This window comes from Ictalurus punctatus, chromosome 13 (assembly GCF_001660625.3).
Source record: "Ictalurus punctatus breed USDA103 chromosome 13, Coco_2.0, whole genome shotgun sequence".
NCBI lineage: Eukaryota > Metazoa > Chordata > Actinopteri > Siluriformes > Ictaluridae > Ictalurus > Ictalurus punctatus.
In genome coordinates this window covers 26,710,001-26,727,500 of record NC_030428.2, presented here as the reverse complement: position 1 = coordinate 26,727,500, position 17,500 = coordinate 26,710,001, and the positions used below count along the sequence as shown (strand labels likewise).

At 43.9% G+C, this 17,500-nt stretch overlaps 1 protein-coding gene across 1 annotated transcript in view; it reads right to left on the bottom strand.

Moving 5' to 3' along the window:
* Positions 1-17,500, bottom strand: part of wnt3 (wingless-type MMTV integration site family, member 3) — a 37,610-nt gene that overhangs the window by 2,404 nt on the left and 17,706 nt on the right. Inside the window, exons 2-4 of the mRNA XM_017483255.3 lie at positions 8,581-8,822; positions 4,161-4,426; positions 1-1,489 (exon numbers count right to left, since the gene is read on the bottom strand). The exon at positions 1-1,489 is cut by the window's left edge and continues 2,404 nt beyond it. Of these exons, the coding sequence (XP_017338744.1) occupies positions 1,010-1,489; positions 4,161-4,426; positions 8,581-8,822 (988 nt within the window). The 3' untranslated portion in view covers positions 1-1,009. The remainder of the gene's footprint in view (positions 1,490-4,160; positions 4,427-8,580; positions 8,823-17,500) is intronic.

Genomic DNA, 17,500 nt, shown 5'->3' with positions numbered 1-17,500 from the left:
CATAACGAAGACCAACTGTACGTCGATGCGTGAAATTCTGGAGGGACGGGGTGACGTAATGACGTGTACCGTTAATCGATCTATGTTCTCTAACGTAAAACAGGAACATGAAAGGAGTATTCTAAAAGCGACTCATGTAAACACCTTAATACAGAATACTGTCAATAATTAGATTACTGCTGTCCATGTAAACGTAGTCATTGACTGACGGAATTCAACAACTGCCCCAAGACTTCTGTTTGGTAAGTTTTCTGTACTTTTCTGTGTGAAGAGAAATGTCTTGAAATTCTCGTATGTGGTAATTACACGTACGTCACAGATGGTCATTGTGTTGAAAAACGCTGGAGTGCTCCTTTAACTGGTGCACCTGTGCAGGGTCAGGGAAGACATTAGGGAAAGCATGAGGATTACGTCAGTATCAGTAGTCTATTCGGGATTAAAAACCCCAGCCGTCAGATGCACTTCAGGCTTCGAATGATCAGTAGTTAAGTAAGCGCGCTCCCTCCTTCACCCCTTTCTTCTCTCACCAGCCCCCTCCAGCTCTGTTCATGTCTGCGTAGTGTGAGAATGTGTTGGGCAGATACGGTTTCAGCCACCAGGCCTTGAGGAGAGACGATCAGAGAGCTAGAGTGACGGGTAGAGTGACACCAGAAGACATTGAGGGTTCAGGTAATAATGTGCTACACTCTTTTCACACACCACAGCTGAAATAAATAAAATAAAATAAAAAAATTAAAAAAAAAGGAATGCATCAGGAATGATAGTGGTAATCACATGGTAGCTAATTCTCCCAGAAAAGAGGCTCGACTGTTATTAAAGGATATTAAAAGTTCAGGTACCAAAGTGCCACTACCCATGGTGTGTGTTCTGTATTCAATACAATCTTGTGAGTAAGTGTGTGTGTGTGTGTGTGTGTGTGTGTGTGTGTGTGTACACGCATAGGCTACTCAGTCCTATCTCTTGCAGTCTTTAGTTCGTTCCTTGCCACCCCTGCACTTTTCGCTGCTCCTCATTTGCACGTGTGTACGTCGTAGACTCGTACGCACTCCTGGCAGCTGACGTAGCAGCACCAGTGGAAGATACAGTGGCACTTCTCTTTGCGCTTTTCAGTCCGCGTGTTGTGGCCGCGGCCGCAGCAGAGAAGATCGCAGCCCTCGATGCCGTGAGACGACACGTTGCAGGCGCGGTCGCGTGTGCCGAACGAGCCAGTCTCCGGGTTCGGCTCGCAGAAGTTGGGCGAGCCCTCGTAGTAGACTAGGTCTCTCTCGGTGGGGTGCTTGAAGAAGGCGTACTTGGCTCGCAGTGTCTCCACCCAGCCCCGGGACTCGCGGTGTTTTTCCACTACCATCTCAGACGCGCTGTCGTACTTGTCCTTCAGGTAGTCGCCCAGCAAGCGGAAGTCGGGCTGCGCCCACCAGCAGGTCTTCACTTCACAGCTCCCTGACAAGCCATGGCACTTACAGCGCAGGTGCATGTTCTCCAGGATGGTCTTGAGGAGAAAAGAAACACATGAGAACCTGGTTATCCTACATCTTACAGAGAGACTTGTATGGAGGATGCGCCACATAAATGCGTTTTAGAAATGTGTGAATTTGTCGTTCTGGTGAAAGTTTAATTATTATCTTTTTTACTTTTATGGAAGGAGTCTCCAGTGTCCGTGCTTTTAACAGTCGGAGGTAAAGGTAGAGCTTTCCAAAACGGGAAAGTTTCAGGACGGAGACATTTGATAACAGGAAAAGCTTGTTTCATGGCTGTTCCACAACATTAAATGTAACTCTAAACCGACAGAAAGTACAATGCTTCGTTCTTTTAATAAATACGAAAAAAATTGGAGTCGTTGACGTATTGTTGCTGTATAAGTGGAATAAAACACTTCAGGACATGCTGTTATAGGAAAGTAATAAAATTCCAAGTGGTTAACAGTAACTTCAGACTTAAGTACTATATCAGACCACCCCATTGTTGGTTACGTTCCTATGAAAGCACGCCCCAAGTGTTTTACGTTTTAAATAGAAGCTTTATGTACTAAAGAAAATGAAGATTTACCCTTTGTTACTGGCATCTCCTCTCGGCACAGCTGCTCCTGTGCTATTGAAATGAACTTGAATACAAACTCCAAACCTAAAAACTGCACAAGCATCCCCTTAAGTTTTAATTGCGAGTCAGAACTTCGTACACCATTTTGATACCCCAGTTTTGAAGTTTCTTACACAGGTCTGGTAAGTCTGTAAATGTATGGAATTTTCATGACCTGGAAAAAAGTACTAACATTCAGGAAACATTTTGGAAAAAGCGTGAATATTCCACTGTCTTTAGAAATGATCGTAGTTTTGTTTTTGGACTTTCACATTTTGCCTGTTGATGCAGTAGCCTTTACTGTGTAGATACGACACAGAAAGCCTGAATGTGAAATACGCCTTGTTAAGGATAAAAGCCCTGGAAAGGACAAAAAGCCTGAGTGGTTATTGATATTTACTCTTTCATCATGTTTGGAGGAAAGAACGCTTTCTGTGGCCTATGATAAGTAATTCATTTTTAGAAATACGACATTTAAATAGCCACTGATTAATCAAGTTAGCTGACCAGCTAATGTTAGAGTTGAACTTGAATGCGACGACTCTATAATTATGACTTGGCGAATGGGTCACAGGACCATCCGAAAGCACATGAAGGCAGCAACAGCCAAGTTTTTCCTGCTCATGAAAGGCTTAGAAATTAAGTAATGAGATACCTGGGGTATGTTCGCAGAGAAACCTTTGATTTGGTCCTGAGAAGGTATTAAAGTTTGCTATTTTGAAGCAAATCTTAGTCCCCAGTGCTATGAGGTACTAAGTAGGTCGTCCCTTCCTTAAAATTCAAAATGGGGCACATGTTGTTCATTATTGCTTTCATATGCTGATTAAATATAGCTTGTAATGGTTAAAGTATGGGTTTGTGCAGGGGAAGATGCTCCTATACTGGTTTCCTGTAATACTCCTGGTCAAGTGCTTAGTGCCAGGCCTTGGCTACAGGTGTTACGCAGCTGCTGAGCTCAGAGGCAGGTGGGTGCAGTGCTTAGCTAATTCTCATAAGAAGTCCTGCTCATGCGTGCACGCCAGTGGCACTCTGCCTTTGTTTTGGTTTGTTTGCTTTAATTCCCTGGCTATATTTAGCTGCAGAATTCCCCAGCTGCGGCGGAAGGCAGGTGTTTGCGGGCCCCCCGGGGCCCAGCCAAGGCCTCTGACATCATGTCCTGAACTCGTCAGGCCTGCGGCACCTCCCGTGGCCCGCTCGGGAACAATGGTGTGTGAGAGGCAGGTGGGGCGGCCTGGGGTCCTGACAGGGCTGCCTGTCTCTCTGCCTGCCCCTGTGGTCTCTCGCTGCTCCTGTCGAGCGCAGATCAAAGGGCCGCTGTGTTGTGGTGTGGTCTTGCCAATTGCCCCTCAGCAGCCTCAGTGCTAATCGACTCCAGCAGCGAGCTGACGGGCGAAAATCCCGAGCCCTGCCGCTTTCTTTCTCTCCTCCCTCCCACCGCCCTCAAAACCACTAACTGCGTTTACACCTCTGTCACGGAATTCGGCAGGGATGCGAGACATGCGAGGTATGAAAAGATCAGGGAGGTAATTACCCAGTAATTTCACATATAAATGCTTCTTTTGGGGCTAAAAGGCACTCCGAATAGAGATCAGGCAATTCTTGACAGTTGATCTGTCATGCATTTAACACCTCGAGCTGTGGCTGAGTCCCACCCACGACCAATATAAGAAGAGCTTTGTTCATTGTCTTAGTCACTTAATTCCCTTTTATTGTACTTTATGTCTTCCAAAAGCTGTTATTATTAACCAAATCTTTTTTTTTTTTTAAAACCTTCCTTAAGGGAATTTTTTAACCTTGCTTACAAGTTCATTAGATACACCTGCCTTGTAACTAAACGCATGTTTTCAAGTACACTTACCATATAGGTGCACTTTGTAGGTACTAACTCATCTGCAACTATTTATTGTTGCACTTGATCCACTCGTATCAACACCAGACGCCACCATGTCATTGCTATTTTGAAAATAATAAACCACCACCCAAATGATATCTACACATGAGGTGATCTTATGCTGGTTCCTTTGCACTGTTGCACCTGTATGGTAGGTGGACCCGTTGTATGAACAGCATGATTCAAATCTTACCATTCGTCCAGCTTCATTGTTGTGCCGGTTCATGGCGGAACGGGCGTCTGGCCGGTTTTCCCTGGCGTCAGCAAACTCTCGCGATACGAGAACCCCGAATTCGGCGTCCTCGCTACAGCCACCCCACTTCCAGCCCTCACCTGGTGGTCCTTTATGGTGGGAATCACAGCCGCACATGGTGGAGGTTCCTTCCGCGCAGGAGCGAGTCACTGCAAATGCCACACCAGCAGAGGCAATTGCATGGACAAAGGCAGACTCTCTAGTGGCTAGGGAAATGGAAAGAGAGAGAGAGAGAGAGAGAAACAAGGGAAAGAGAACACTGCATAAGTGAGAATACTTTGAAGACGCTTTGAAAAGCAGATTCCAATGTGTGATGATCGGTGCTAGCTTTTAAAGTGATCCATAAGACGGTGCTGTATCCCGAGGGTCCTGATTTTCCATCTGCAATCCTACTGAAAGTCTCGCATCAGACAGTGTCTTAAGGGCACGGATCATTGTCAGTGATGTGCTCCGAAATATCAATGCGCTATAAGGACAGGCACGTCTTTGACATGACAGTCTCAATTGTTGCACATGTCGTGTGTGCCTAATGCTACCTCGGGTTTCAGTGACACTGTGTCATCTTAAAGGTGCTCCAGCGCTCCATATTGAGCCCCCGAGGCCACGTGAGTGAAAACCAGCGATGGCTCTGTGTGTTTGCTCTGTGAAGGCATGTGCTGAGAGATGGATTTACTCCTCCTTTGAATGCAACAGATTATTAGGTAACTGGACACCATTGTTTCACAATCACAGCACACTTACTCTGGCTTTCCCACTTTTAATCCAGATTCTGTCCCTAAGGGGCCATTGAACCTACCACAGAGGTCTTCATAACGGTCAAGTGAACAGTCCCTGCTACTGCCTGATCGCTCTCATTACCACCTTTCCCACCCATCACACCACTCATTCCTATACGTCCCACATGTACAGACACATGCATGCACGTCCTGAGAACATGCAGAGTTTCTTCCACTATGAGATCTCCGGCTTGTCATGTTGTAGACAGACTTTAAATGTGGTTTAGCCATAAGGACACTTTGCGCCACACTCAAGGCATGTTTCTACAGACACCTTTTCAGAACCTGTTTACGCACTCAGGAATTTTATCTGTTTCCACCACAGGAACATTTCCAAAAACACGGGTGCTTTTTAAGGAACTCCTGGATTTTACCACCATAGGAACCTAGTTTAAGGAACTCATGGATTTTTTCCACCACAGGAACCTTTTTTTGAAACCCAGAAACTGTTGGAGGTACTCGGAAATGTTAGCCGAGCTTCCACCACAGTAGCCTTTTCAGAAACCCAGGAACCTTTTAAGGTAGTAATGAACTTGACACTTTTCCACTACCTGAATATTTTAAGAACCGAATCTTTTTTTTTTTTTTTTTAGGAATTCAGGAATTTTACTCATGAAAGAATCGCAAGAATATTTCCAAAGATCCAGGAACACTTTAAGGTATTCTACCCCTGTTTTCAGTACAGGAACCTTTTTTTTATGAGTTCTGGATTTTTACTCATGTTTTCAATATAGGAACATGTTTAGAACTCCAGGAACCTTTTGAGGAATTGAGAAATGCTCAGGAATTCAGGAAACTCAGGAAATTCTTTAGGAACTCAGGGACTTTATCCACAGTTCCACCTGAAGAACCACGTCAACCTCTTTCAGTTTCCACTGGAAGCACCAGGGCCAATTTTAATACCTGGGTCATAGTTCCAGTAACATTTTTGGTTTCTGGTTGGTGTCTGGTACACTTTCGTTTGGATTAAACACTGCAGGTGTGTCCTTTGTATGTTTCTATTAGTATACTGCTTATGCTAACTGCACGCAAATCTATAATACTGTTAACAACATGTTCATACAAAACAAAGCAACATCAGATTAGATACCGGATATCAAAAACCGCATCAGTCCGTCGCTTACGACACCATCTTTTTCACATTTCAGTTTTGCATTCTTTGATGAGTACCTGCATTATTGCATAAGACCTTTGCAGGAACTACAGTGTTACGTAAGACACAAGAGGCGGGTGCCGTGATCTCTTATTGGCGAGACAGAAAGCATGAATCATCAGAATCAGGTGACTTTCCCATGATGCCATCCATTATGCAGGCACGCAAAGGGATGTCGTCCTATTCTATTCAGCTATCACAGATGATTTATCTCATGAAAATTAGATTGCAAAACTATTCATTGCTTAACAGGATGTAGCTCAAACCAAGTTCTGATTTTCAGCAGGGTTGTGTGTTTGCGGTTCTGTTAGTTTAATAGTAGATTTGCTGAATATGCACATATTTTGTTTTATGTTCTATTGTTCTGAAGAGCGTAAACACACACTGCTCATTTCTCTTGATGCTTGTGTGTTTGGGCACACACCTCTCAGGGTGGGAGGCCCGATTGAGGCCAAGTCGGTTCTGGCAGGCCCAGCTGGGTCGACTACAACAGAGCGCTGTGAGCCGATGGCCCCAGGAGCTGTGGCCCGGAGCCAAACGCAGAGCTGCTCCCGCTACCTGCTGAGCCCATGAATCCGCCTTTGTCTCCGTGGTGTCACACTGTATTACCCACACAAAAGGTCCCAGCAACCCGCACCCCCACAGCCCGGCTTAGCTCTGCCCAGAGCCGGCCTGGCATTCCCAACAGGAGCAACCCCCACCTCCCCTTCCACCTCTACAGCCACATACACATACCAACCACCTTTTCCTTCTCGCCCTTTTAATTCCTTTTCCTTCTCGTCCCGCTTCTTAAATCAACCCTCAAATTAACAAACAGCCATCCCTAATGTTCTCAAACACCACTACCTTCTTAGTATCCTCCCTGTCTTCAGGCCTCTCTGACCTCTCCCCCAGGCCTCCCTCTGCCCATCATGCACCCCTCCCTACCTCGCTCCCTCCATGATGGGGAAGGATGGGAGATTCCCTTTCAGGCCGTTTTCATGACACAGTCAAAAGGGCGTGTGAATGGGCCGTTCGTGGGAGCCGGGCTGTAAGAGGCACACTGAGATGGCTCATACCGGCCTTCACGCACAGTAGGGGTTGAGCGGAACCCCCCATCCCTTTTCTATTGCTTGTAATCTCATTTGGCCTCCCCTCTCTTTTTCTCTCATTCACTCGCGCACTCGCTGACCGGCTCCCTCCTGACACATAAGCTAACACACTGCTCCTGATCACAGGGCTGCACCTCTTCACCCTCCAGGACAGGCCACCGCGGCTCGGGACTCGCTCGCTATCTCTCAGCACGGTGCACGCCGTTCCAGCTTCCCTGTTGGTTTCTCCTTTTTGTTTAAAGAATGAACAAACGCTTTTCATCCTTTTTGCAATGTGATCTTTCTGGAACCTTGACAGATATCTGTAGAACCTAAACGAGTTATGTAATTAAAGATGGATCTAAATTCAAATCAAGGAAGCATCCAAAAATGGATATTAATTTGAATATGAAGCTCGTCCTTGGTCCCCTTTCAGATACGAACAGTGTATACTTCACCTAAAATGTACACGTTAGTAAATTCTACAGTATATTCTGTCCAAAGCTGACAGATTGTACCTTATATGAATGGTTCAGTAAAACAATCAGCCAAGACAATTACCCGAGATGTGTTTGCTGTCTGACGTTTGCAGATCTGGACTGCCGCGACTGTACAAGCCTTACAAGTATAGCTAAAAAAAAAAGGTAATAGTAAACACTAAAAAGCATGATTTTAGGTTTAGGACTCTTCTGGACACCTACACAGAGGTTTTCATGCTACCGGCACACCTGATCCACATTTGGGAGCACTTGATAATTGGCTAATGAGCTAATTGGGCATGTTGATATCCTTCAGGACTGGAGTTAAGAAACCCTGATTTAGTGCACAGTATGCCTTGCTGTAATTTATAAACATGGCCATCTTGGACAACTGGAATCACTTAGTTTAGTGCAATTCGGTATGACTACATGAAAGAAGACTAGTTGGAGTAGATGGAAATGAACTGGAAAACTAGAAATGATGGGAATTGTTCTACTTTGGGTTTAAGTAGGCTTTTTGTTCAAAATGATGCATGTCAAATGGGATCTGAAGCAAGTAGCACTGTAGCTTCAGTGTTAAAGTAAAGAAGTGTTTATATTACATTTGGCTAATATTTTTATCCAAAGCAACTTACAATTGAGTACTGACTGATTTTTCTTCAAGGTCCCAACAGTGGCAGCTTGGTAGTGCAGGGATTTCAACTCTCAACCGTTTGGTGTGTATCCCAAAGCCACCACTTCCCCAAGCACACGCTTGACACCCAAACCTGACGGTTCAAGTTCAATATTTGGGACACCATGTAAAGTTGTGTAATTTATTTATTTTTTTGTCCCACAAAACAAGTCCTTTTTCACAGAGGCGAACAATCCTAGAGCCTTTACCTTTGTCAAGCACAGGGCCGAAGATGGCTAGGTTGTCCTTTATGGTGGTGCAGTTCCATCTGCGACCGCGGAACTGGTGCTGGCACTCCTGGATGCCCAGTTTCACCCCTTCAGCAACGCTGGGCATGATCTCGATGTAGTTGCGGCAGAAGCGCAACTGCTTGGGCACTAGACCAGGGATGGAGCCGCACAGGATGGGCTGAGAGCCCAGAGATGAGTACTGTTGCCCCAGAGCTAGGGACCTGTGAAAGGTACAGGGAAAAAACATACATAAGATTAAAGCTGAAAAATTTCTTGGGTGGAACTGGGGATGCGTGTAGCAGATGGACAAAGAGTATTACTGTAAGGGACAGCATAGATCAGGGGTGGGCAATGTTATCTGGAAAGGTCCGGTGTGGGTGCAGGTTTTCATTCCAACCAAGCAGGAGGCACACCTGATTCCACCTGTTTAATCAGTTGATCTTGGCTTTCAATAGATTCAGGTGTGGCTTCTGCTTGGTTGGAATGAAAACCTGCACCCACACCGGAACTTTCCGGATAAGATTGCCCACCCCTGGCATAGATTGAATAGTGGAACAAGCTGTACTAACACGCCCTGTTTAAATTTGGCCTGAATGATTTAGATAAACAGGTTTTATGATCTTTGCTTTTGTAATCCTCACTGGATATAAAGACTATAAGGAGGTTTGTATCGCAATAAACTGACTATAAGTAACAAAGCCCGATAAAGGACACTGTACCTGCATTATGTGCATCATTGTCTCGTATATTGAGATTAGTGCACAGGCTCGTCCACAGACATCTGTTTGAAGTCATCCCGCTAAAGTGCTTGCTTTTATTCCGATCTTTTTTTTTTCCCTGCCAGCTCGTATTAATTGGCACATCATCACTGAAGTAAGCTTTGATACCTGAGAACTGAGTCAGCCGTTTGGCTCCTGTCCGTCTTCATCTGACTGCGTGTGTGTTGCAGTTTTACAGTAGCTGACAGGAGAATTGTAGTGCAATGCTCATCTAAGCAGTGGGCATCTGCCTAAACACGGCCTCTGTACCACTGCACCGAAGCAGGCATGCCAGAAACCAATTCATTTTAATTGCCTTCTTTTTCTGCCTGACATAATGCTAAAAAAAAAAAAAAAAAAAAAAAAAAAGAAGAAGCTTGGAAAGAAAAACGTTGCCTGTGTTTTAACATGCTTGCTGTTATGACAGGCTCGAACACAACTGCAGCCCTATTAACAGGGCTGTGGCCTTTGCCAATGAAAAGTGTCTGAGCTGTTTATTTCTGGTGGTGCGCTAAACAAGCACAGTCTCCGTCTTTCCCGCATAAAGCCGCCCACACCCCTTTCAGACAAAATGGGTTCATCGTCATAAACCCTATCTGTGCATCCGTAGTTGCATCCTTACCAGGAAAAAAAAAAAGGTCTTAAGCACATCACTACATCCTATTACATTACGAATTGATTACAAAGTTCTGCTGATGAAGCTCTGAATGGTTTTGCGCCGATGCATCTTGCTGATATCCTGAAGCAGTGTAACCCATCCCAAGCACGGACATGTTTTTCTTGTATTCCTTCTGAAACATACAGATAAATCATGTCCTTGTTTAACTTGGCTCTTGGATCTTTATTTTATGATTTGTAGTGATTTTTGTGTCATTGAAGTCATTCCTTAATAAACATAGCTGATTTATGAGATTTCTTTCATCAAATTAGTTTCAGTTTATTAGTTTATTAGATTAGACTAGATTATTATTTTATTAGTTTAGTTTATCAGACATTATTTGGTACTTTTTAGCTGTTTGGATATTGGACTAAAAATTATAAAGCTCTATATAGAGGTGTCATGGCACCTATTTTTATTTTCTGATATTTTTATTTTTTTATTATTTATTTATTTATTTATGTAAAAAAATAAATAAATAAATAAATAAAAAAACACCTAAGCTTTACAAAGGTTTTTTTTTTTTATTATTATTTTATTTTATTTTATTTTATTTTTATAAAACAGAAGCACTTCAGTTACTCTTTCACACAAAAATCACTTACTTTGTAATTATAACAATTATAATACAGTCTATCAAGTCTACAAAGTCTAACAAAAGTTTAAAATAAAAACAAACAAAAAAAACTGTTAAGTCTCTTTATAGGGAAACATTTCCAGTTCCAAAAAAAATACAAATTCCAAATTCATTTCCAATCATGACCATTTGTTATGATATATTTATTGCTGGTATTAGCTTAATACCGATCGCTGCTGCCTCTATTTCTATATAAATAGAACTCCTAGAAGTGACGGTGTGTTACGGTTACTCCGTAGACTCGGAATACATCAAGGGTTCCTCAAGGCCTCATTGGCTAGTTTCCTAGAGACATTTTACAGATTTATCTTGTAGGGTTTAACATCCATCCATTTTCTATACCGCTTATCCTACAGGGTCCGCAGGGAACCTGGAACCTATCCCAGGGAGCATCGGGCACAAGGCAGGGTACACATCCATCCATTCTTCCATTAATACATTACGGATATGCCAATCAGCCTTGTCTTTGGACCGGAGGAGGAAAGCACGGCACGGTGAGAACATGCAAGCTCCGCACACACCGGGCAGCAGCGGGAATTGAACCCTGGAGGCGTGAGACGAACGTTCCACCCTGGGTTTAACATAGAACTTTTAAAGCTCCTTCATGGCCTGTCTTTCTGTAGCATCTAAATGCAAGTTCTCCGCTTCAGTGGTGAAACCATCTTCCTCCTACGCTCTGAACAGCCGAGCCATATCCATATCCCTCTTCCTTTTGAAACCTTCTAAAAAAAAAACAGTACCTAGGATAACACGTTCACTGCTTGTACTCTTCCTACAGTTATTGCTGTTATGTGTATTATTTTCCTGTAATTAGTATTGCTACTGTTTGCATGTCGCTCTGGATAAAAGCATTTCCCAAATGACTAAATATAAACTGTCGGTAATTCCCACACAAGGACTAAACTAAAGAACCCTTTAGGGTTCTAACATAACCTTTTATTGTGTATTGCAGGGCATTCCGGGATTTCACAAGTACGTTGGACAGTCTACACCTCCAGGCTACAAATTGGCAAATTGTATAATTCTTGCCTGAAAGGGTGTGGTTTTAGACACGCACTGTAAATAAAGAATTATAGGTTGCATGTAGTTACATTCTCAAAGTGTTCTTCAGTTTGTCCCTCTGGGGGGGGAACCCATAAAAATTCCTCATAACAAAGGGTTTTCCTTTTCATGTTCCATGTAGGACGTGTTGGAAAGCTAGAGCTATTAACCATCTAAAGAATCCTTCATGATACTTTTACACGTGCAGACAGACATTTGCACTTATTTATTTATTTATTTATTTATTTATTTATTTATTTATTTATTTATTAGCTGGCATGGTCTGGAAGGAAGTGCTACTGCAAATCCACCTAAAATTCTTCTGATTGTTCACATTTCTCTCCTGATAGACCTCATCCGAGATGGTTCTGGTCTGCAGGATTTAAGCGGTCGTTTAAGATTATTACTCGTCACATTCCACGCGGTCCCAAGAAAATCTGCGCGATAACGTGTTCCTCCGTGTCAACTGTGCACCGAAGGTACTCTTACGATAGACCTGCGGTTAAAGAAAACGACTACGTTCTGCTTACGTAGAAACCGTAAGAACGTGCGGAAAACAGGCTTGCGTAAACACGAGCATGCTTGAGGTACAGTGCCCTCTACTAATATTGGCAGTCTTGGTAAATATGAGCCCTGAGAGAAATATGAGAGGAGAGTCCACCAGCGTGGACCTTAAAATGTGAAGGATCTGGAGAGATTCTGTATGGAGGAACGGTCTCCAGGTATTCTCCAACCTCATCGGGCGTTATAGGAGAAGACTCAGAGCTGTTATCTTGGCAAAGCGAGGTAGCATGAAGTATTGACTAAAAGGGTGCCAATAATTGTTGCACACCTATATTTACCCATTTCTTTTTGGATAAACTTGTGTTTTGTTTGCAATTGTTTGATATCCATGAGCGCAGAGTATTTTGTGATTTTTTATTTTTTTTTAACAAAAGATCAAAAGGTTAAACGATATAGACAATTTCTCACATCGTTCTTTGCTCATTTTTTACCAAGGGTGCCAATATTAGTGGACGTCACGCACTGTATGGTTGAGGTAACAAGGATATGTTTTCTGTCATGCATCATCCTGCTGAAATCGGTTGGTAGGTTTATCCAAATATTTCGGGTCGGGGGTTCAAGCCCCAGCACTGCCAGGCTACCACTGTTGGGCCCTTGAGCAAGGCCCTTAACCCTCTCTGCTCCAGGGGGCGCTGTATCACGGCTGACCCTGCGCTCTGACCCCAGCTTCCTGACATGCTGGGGTATGCGAAGAAAAGAATTTCACTGCGCTCTACTGTATATGTGACCAATAAAGACTCATGATCTATTGCTTAATATTCTTCTTTCTTCGACGCCGATTTGTTTTCTGGAAAACAAATGTCCGGACATCTCTTTCCACTGACGCGCTCGTCCAGGAGATGTGACTACGCTACTCCAGTATCGGCGCACTGACGGACTCTCGGCGTGTCCTAGTGTCCCCGGCGGCCGTGTGGAGAATCAGGAGTAAACAAACGCACTGATCAGAGCGCACTTGCTCGCTCACTCACTCGCTCACTCAGCATGACCTCATGGCCCTGCAGGGTGCAACCCTATCACCAGCTCTGACATCGTCGCCTCGCTCGGCCCACACAAAGGCCCTGAAATTGAAGTCAGAGCACAAAAATCCTCCTCGGAGGCATTCTGATTTTTTTTTTTCTTCCCTACCTCCCCACCACCACCCTCTCATCTCTCACCTCTCGCTCCATCCATGTACATGTGTGTTTGATGTCACGTGAAATTCAGTGTGTTTCAGCCACAAACTTTCTCTAAGGGAGCCTTTGATACGTGAGACGTGCGTCAGCTGCTCAAGTCTCCACCGCAACGCCTCCCACAACGGGTCAATATAATTGTATAGCTGATCTCTCTCTCTCTCTCTCTCTCTCTCTCTCTCTCTCTCTCTCTCTCTCTCTCTCTCTCTCTCTCTCTCTCTCTCTCTCTTTCTCTCTCTCTCTCTCTCTCTGTATGTATTCAGGAGAAAATTGACTAATTAACTTGTCCTTTTTTAACAATACATCAATAAGTCGAACCCGTGTTTTAACTGTCTGCGTGTTGTTTCATTCCTTTGCTTCGTTAGATGCCAGTTTTATTGGTAATCCGTAATTATTTTCCTCCAACTATGACTTAAGCCCATATATCTGCCAGATCAGCTCCTGAAGTGGTGCTTACTGGAAGCCGAGCTCCTTCCCCTCCGTGTTCGCCGAACGAGTGAATAAGAGGCATAATTACACCGTCTGCAAACTGTCTAACTGTCCATTAATTCTTCACCCATGTGCCGTGTGTGTGTATATGGTTTCTATATTAAAGGAATACTCCATCAACTTAATCTCAAACCACTTTATCGGTAGCGTATATATAATTACCCCAGACCGAAATTTCAAAACATTTCCTTGTCCAGAGAGTAAAAAAAACAAAAAAACACTTGTAATGGAGGTCTAAGGGAGGTCGTATGAACTCCACGGTATATTATTACACTCTAATAATAAAGCTGTTAGGATAAAAAAAAATGCCGTATTATCGTTTCTATAGTAAGGAATAACACAGAGACCGCCTAAACCGATTCAAAGGAAGGGAACCCCCAAAGCACGGGGAGAACACGCAAACTCCGCACACACAGGGCGGAGGCGGGATTCGTACCCCCGACCCTGGAGGTGTGAGGCAAAAACACTTCAGGACGTGATGTTTTTGGAAAACAATCAACTTTAAATTCAAGTCTGGCCACATCATGACAGTTTGTTGTTGATTATTTTCCTAAAACAACACACCCTCTGGTGTTTTGTTCCTTTCTTACCCAGCTTCCCGACGCTTTATTGAAGCACTAAAAAGTAGTTCCGGATTTTTATGCTTTCTTGAATGTTTGGTTGTATCCGTGTACCTACAGACCCACACCACAACACTGGTACACACAACATTGGGCAAATTTAGAGCTTCATGACTTCATCCATCCATCCATCCATCCATCTATTTTCTATACCGCTTATCCTACTGGGTCACGGGGAACCTGGAGACTATCGCAGGGAGCATCGGGTACAAGGCGGGGTACACCCTGACGGGGTGCCAATCCATCGCATGGCACAATCACATTCACATTCACACACTATGGACACTGGACATGCCAATCAGCCTACCATGCATGTCTTTGGACTGGGGGAGGAAACCGGAGAACCCGGAGGAAAACCCCGCAGCACGGGAAGAACATACAAACTCCGCCCACACAGGGGCCAGCGCCGGGAATCGAACCCCCGACCCTGGAGGTGTGAGGCGAACGTGCTAACCCACCATGTGCCCTTTGTTGAATTCATAAGTAAATGTTTATTTACTTCCTGAAATCAATGTTCATTAGACTTCCTTTTAAAAAGTGAGTAAACAGGTTCACCGTGGTTACGTGACGCTTCCATAAAAATAGTCCATATAAATACTACATATTACAGAACCAGGATCTCTTAGAGTAGCATATAAACTGCTATGTGTTGATCTGTCCTATATGTATAGACGTGTGTGTGTGTGTGTGTGTGTGTGTGTGCATCTGCACATTGCTTATACGTGCACTGGCTTTCCAGCACATGTAGGAGTGATCCGCATCGCCGGTTCTGAAGTGGGGGAACTCCTGCAGATTAATTCAGACGCGAGTTTGTCTGTGCGTCATTGTCTCGCTCGTACAAACACACACCGAGCTGAAGGTGTGTCGTAAAACCTAACCGACTAGCGACATTTGAATCGAGATTCTCTCAATGCGTTATGATGACAGGCGACGAATCCAGACGATCGACTCGGACGGTTCAGCGGACCGATCCTGGAGTTCGTGTGGTCCGACGTTGCTACGGTTCCCATTCACTGTTTAACTCGCAACAATGGAAGAAAAACAAAACTCATAACCGTGGTGGTTTGATCCTATCCTGCCATATACGACCTCTGGAAGGTGTGTAGAGTCGTTACGAAGACGAATAAAGCTTAAAAATGAAGTAGCGCCGATCACTGGCGCATAGCACACTGAGCTTGTTTTGCTAATCTAATCGGAGACGTACGGAGCAGGGCACGTAAAACCCAACGCCCGATTTTCACACCAATTAGCGCGTTGTTTAATGAACTACGTAGTTTTACAAGCATTTTGTGCTGCTACCTTCAAAGAAACAAACATGCAGGTTAGGAAGCAGAAATTGGTGGGTTGGATCTGGTTTTGGTGGCCACTGGTAGAAACTCCCGAGTTGGAACAGGTGCATGTCTGAGCAGGTCAGACGGCCACCTCTAGCCCTCAGGCTATCCCTTCCTCCCTCCCTCTTTTTCAGTCTTGCTCTTTCTTCATCTCTCTCTCTCGCTCTCGCTCTCGTCTCTCCCTCCTTTCCCCTCCCCTGGCGATGTCTGGCGCTGGGTGGGCCGAATCCCCGTGATTCCACGGGGGAAAAACGAACAAAACAATAATGACACATTCTCATGGGCTACTGCAAACCACAGAAACTAGTCGTATGAAGAGAGGGGATTCCTCTGTACACAAACCGAATCAGGGTGTCCAATCTAAACACTCTGCTCAGGGTTACGACAAGTCCCGACTCTCACTGAGGCACCTGTATGTGTAGCGCATTACTCAACGTTCATTCATTCATTCGTTTTGAAAGAGACACACGACGAAACCTCTCGCTAAGCAGCGTGGTTATGGACGTACGATCTCACTGCTAGGCTTAGAATCAAGTCACCTACATGTTCCAAGAGCACCTGAGAGGTCGATCGCTATGTCTGAGCTAGCTTGTGTCTCGCTCTTGCATCTGAAAGCTGTTGCATTTACGGGAAAAAAAAAACAGAAATAATTCTGCCATCGTATAAATGAGGCGAAAATGTTTACTCTTGGGTTCTTTGGATAGTTAAAGAGATTCTCCAGAAGGTCGTATGTAGAACTCAAGAACCTCATTGAATACATAAACACAGTGTTGTAAGGTTCTACATACCGCGGTGAGAAAAACCGGAGCTGTGAAGTTTCTAGATTTAAGTAGGGTTCTACATATATCGATCCTTTGTATGGTCCTTCATATAAACGAAGACTTTTATTGATACCGTTACTAGAGTTTGACCCCGTAACAGACAGGGTTATAACGGGTATGGATATATATATATATGGAAAATAAAGAAATCAATTCAAAAGTCACAATGAAGTTAAAAATGTGAAATTTCTCTAGAATATTATATAAAACATTGATATCTTTTGTCTCATGTACACTGCCATCATGTCACCTTTTTGCCACCTTTTGTTTTAAATTTTATATATATATATATATATATATATATATATATATATATACATTTTTGTCCTTTACACTTTACTGTTACTGTTACACGTTGACTTTACTGTTAATAATATACGTTAGGGTCAGCTGTCTGGTCAAAACTGATGCTCATTTTGTCATGTCCTGTCATTTCCGATAAACAAAGGCGTGGTGTGTATGTATGTGTGTGTGTGTGTGTGTGTGTGTGTGTGTGTGAGAGAGAGAGAGAGAGAGAGAGAGAGAGAGCTATTTAACTCTTTGTGTCAGGAGAATTCAGAAGCCCTTTGAACTTGTGGATTTGTGACATTTGACCTGAACAGCTCTTGAAAAGGATGCCTTGTTAAAGTAGTGCTTAAGTTCATTACAAGGCCATAGATTGGGCCTGAGCCTGGAGGGAGTGTACAGGTCAGAGAACAGTCACTGCTCACCTCTGGCTCTCTGTCTCTCTCCATCATCCCTGCAAGCTAACACACGCCGAAACACACCGTCCATGTAGAAATATTTCATTTACTACACTGGAGATACAGTG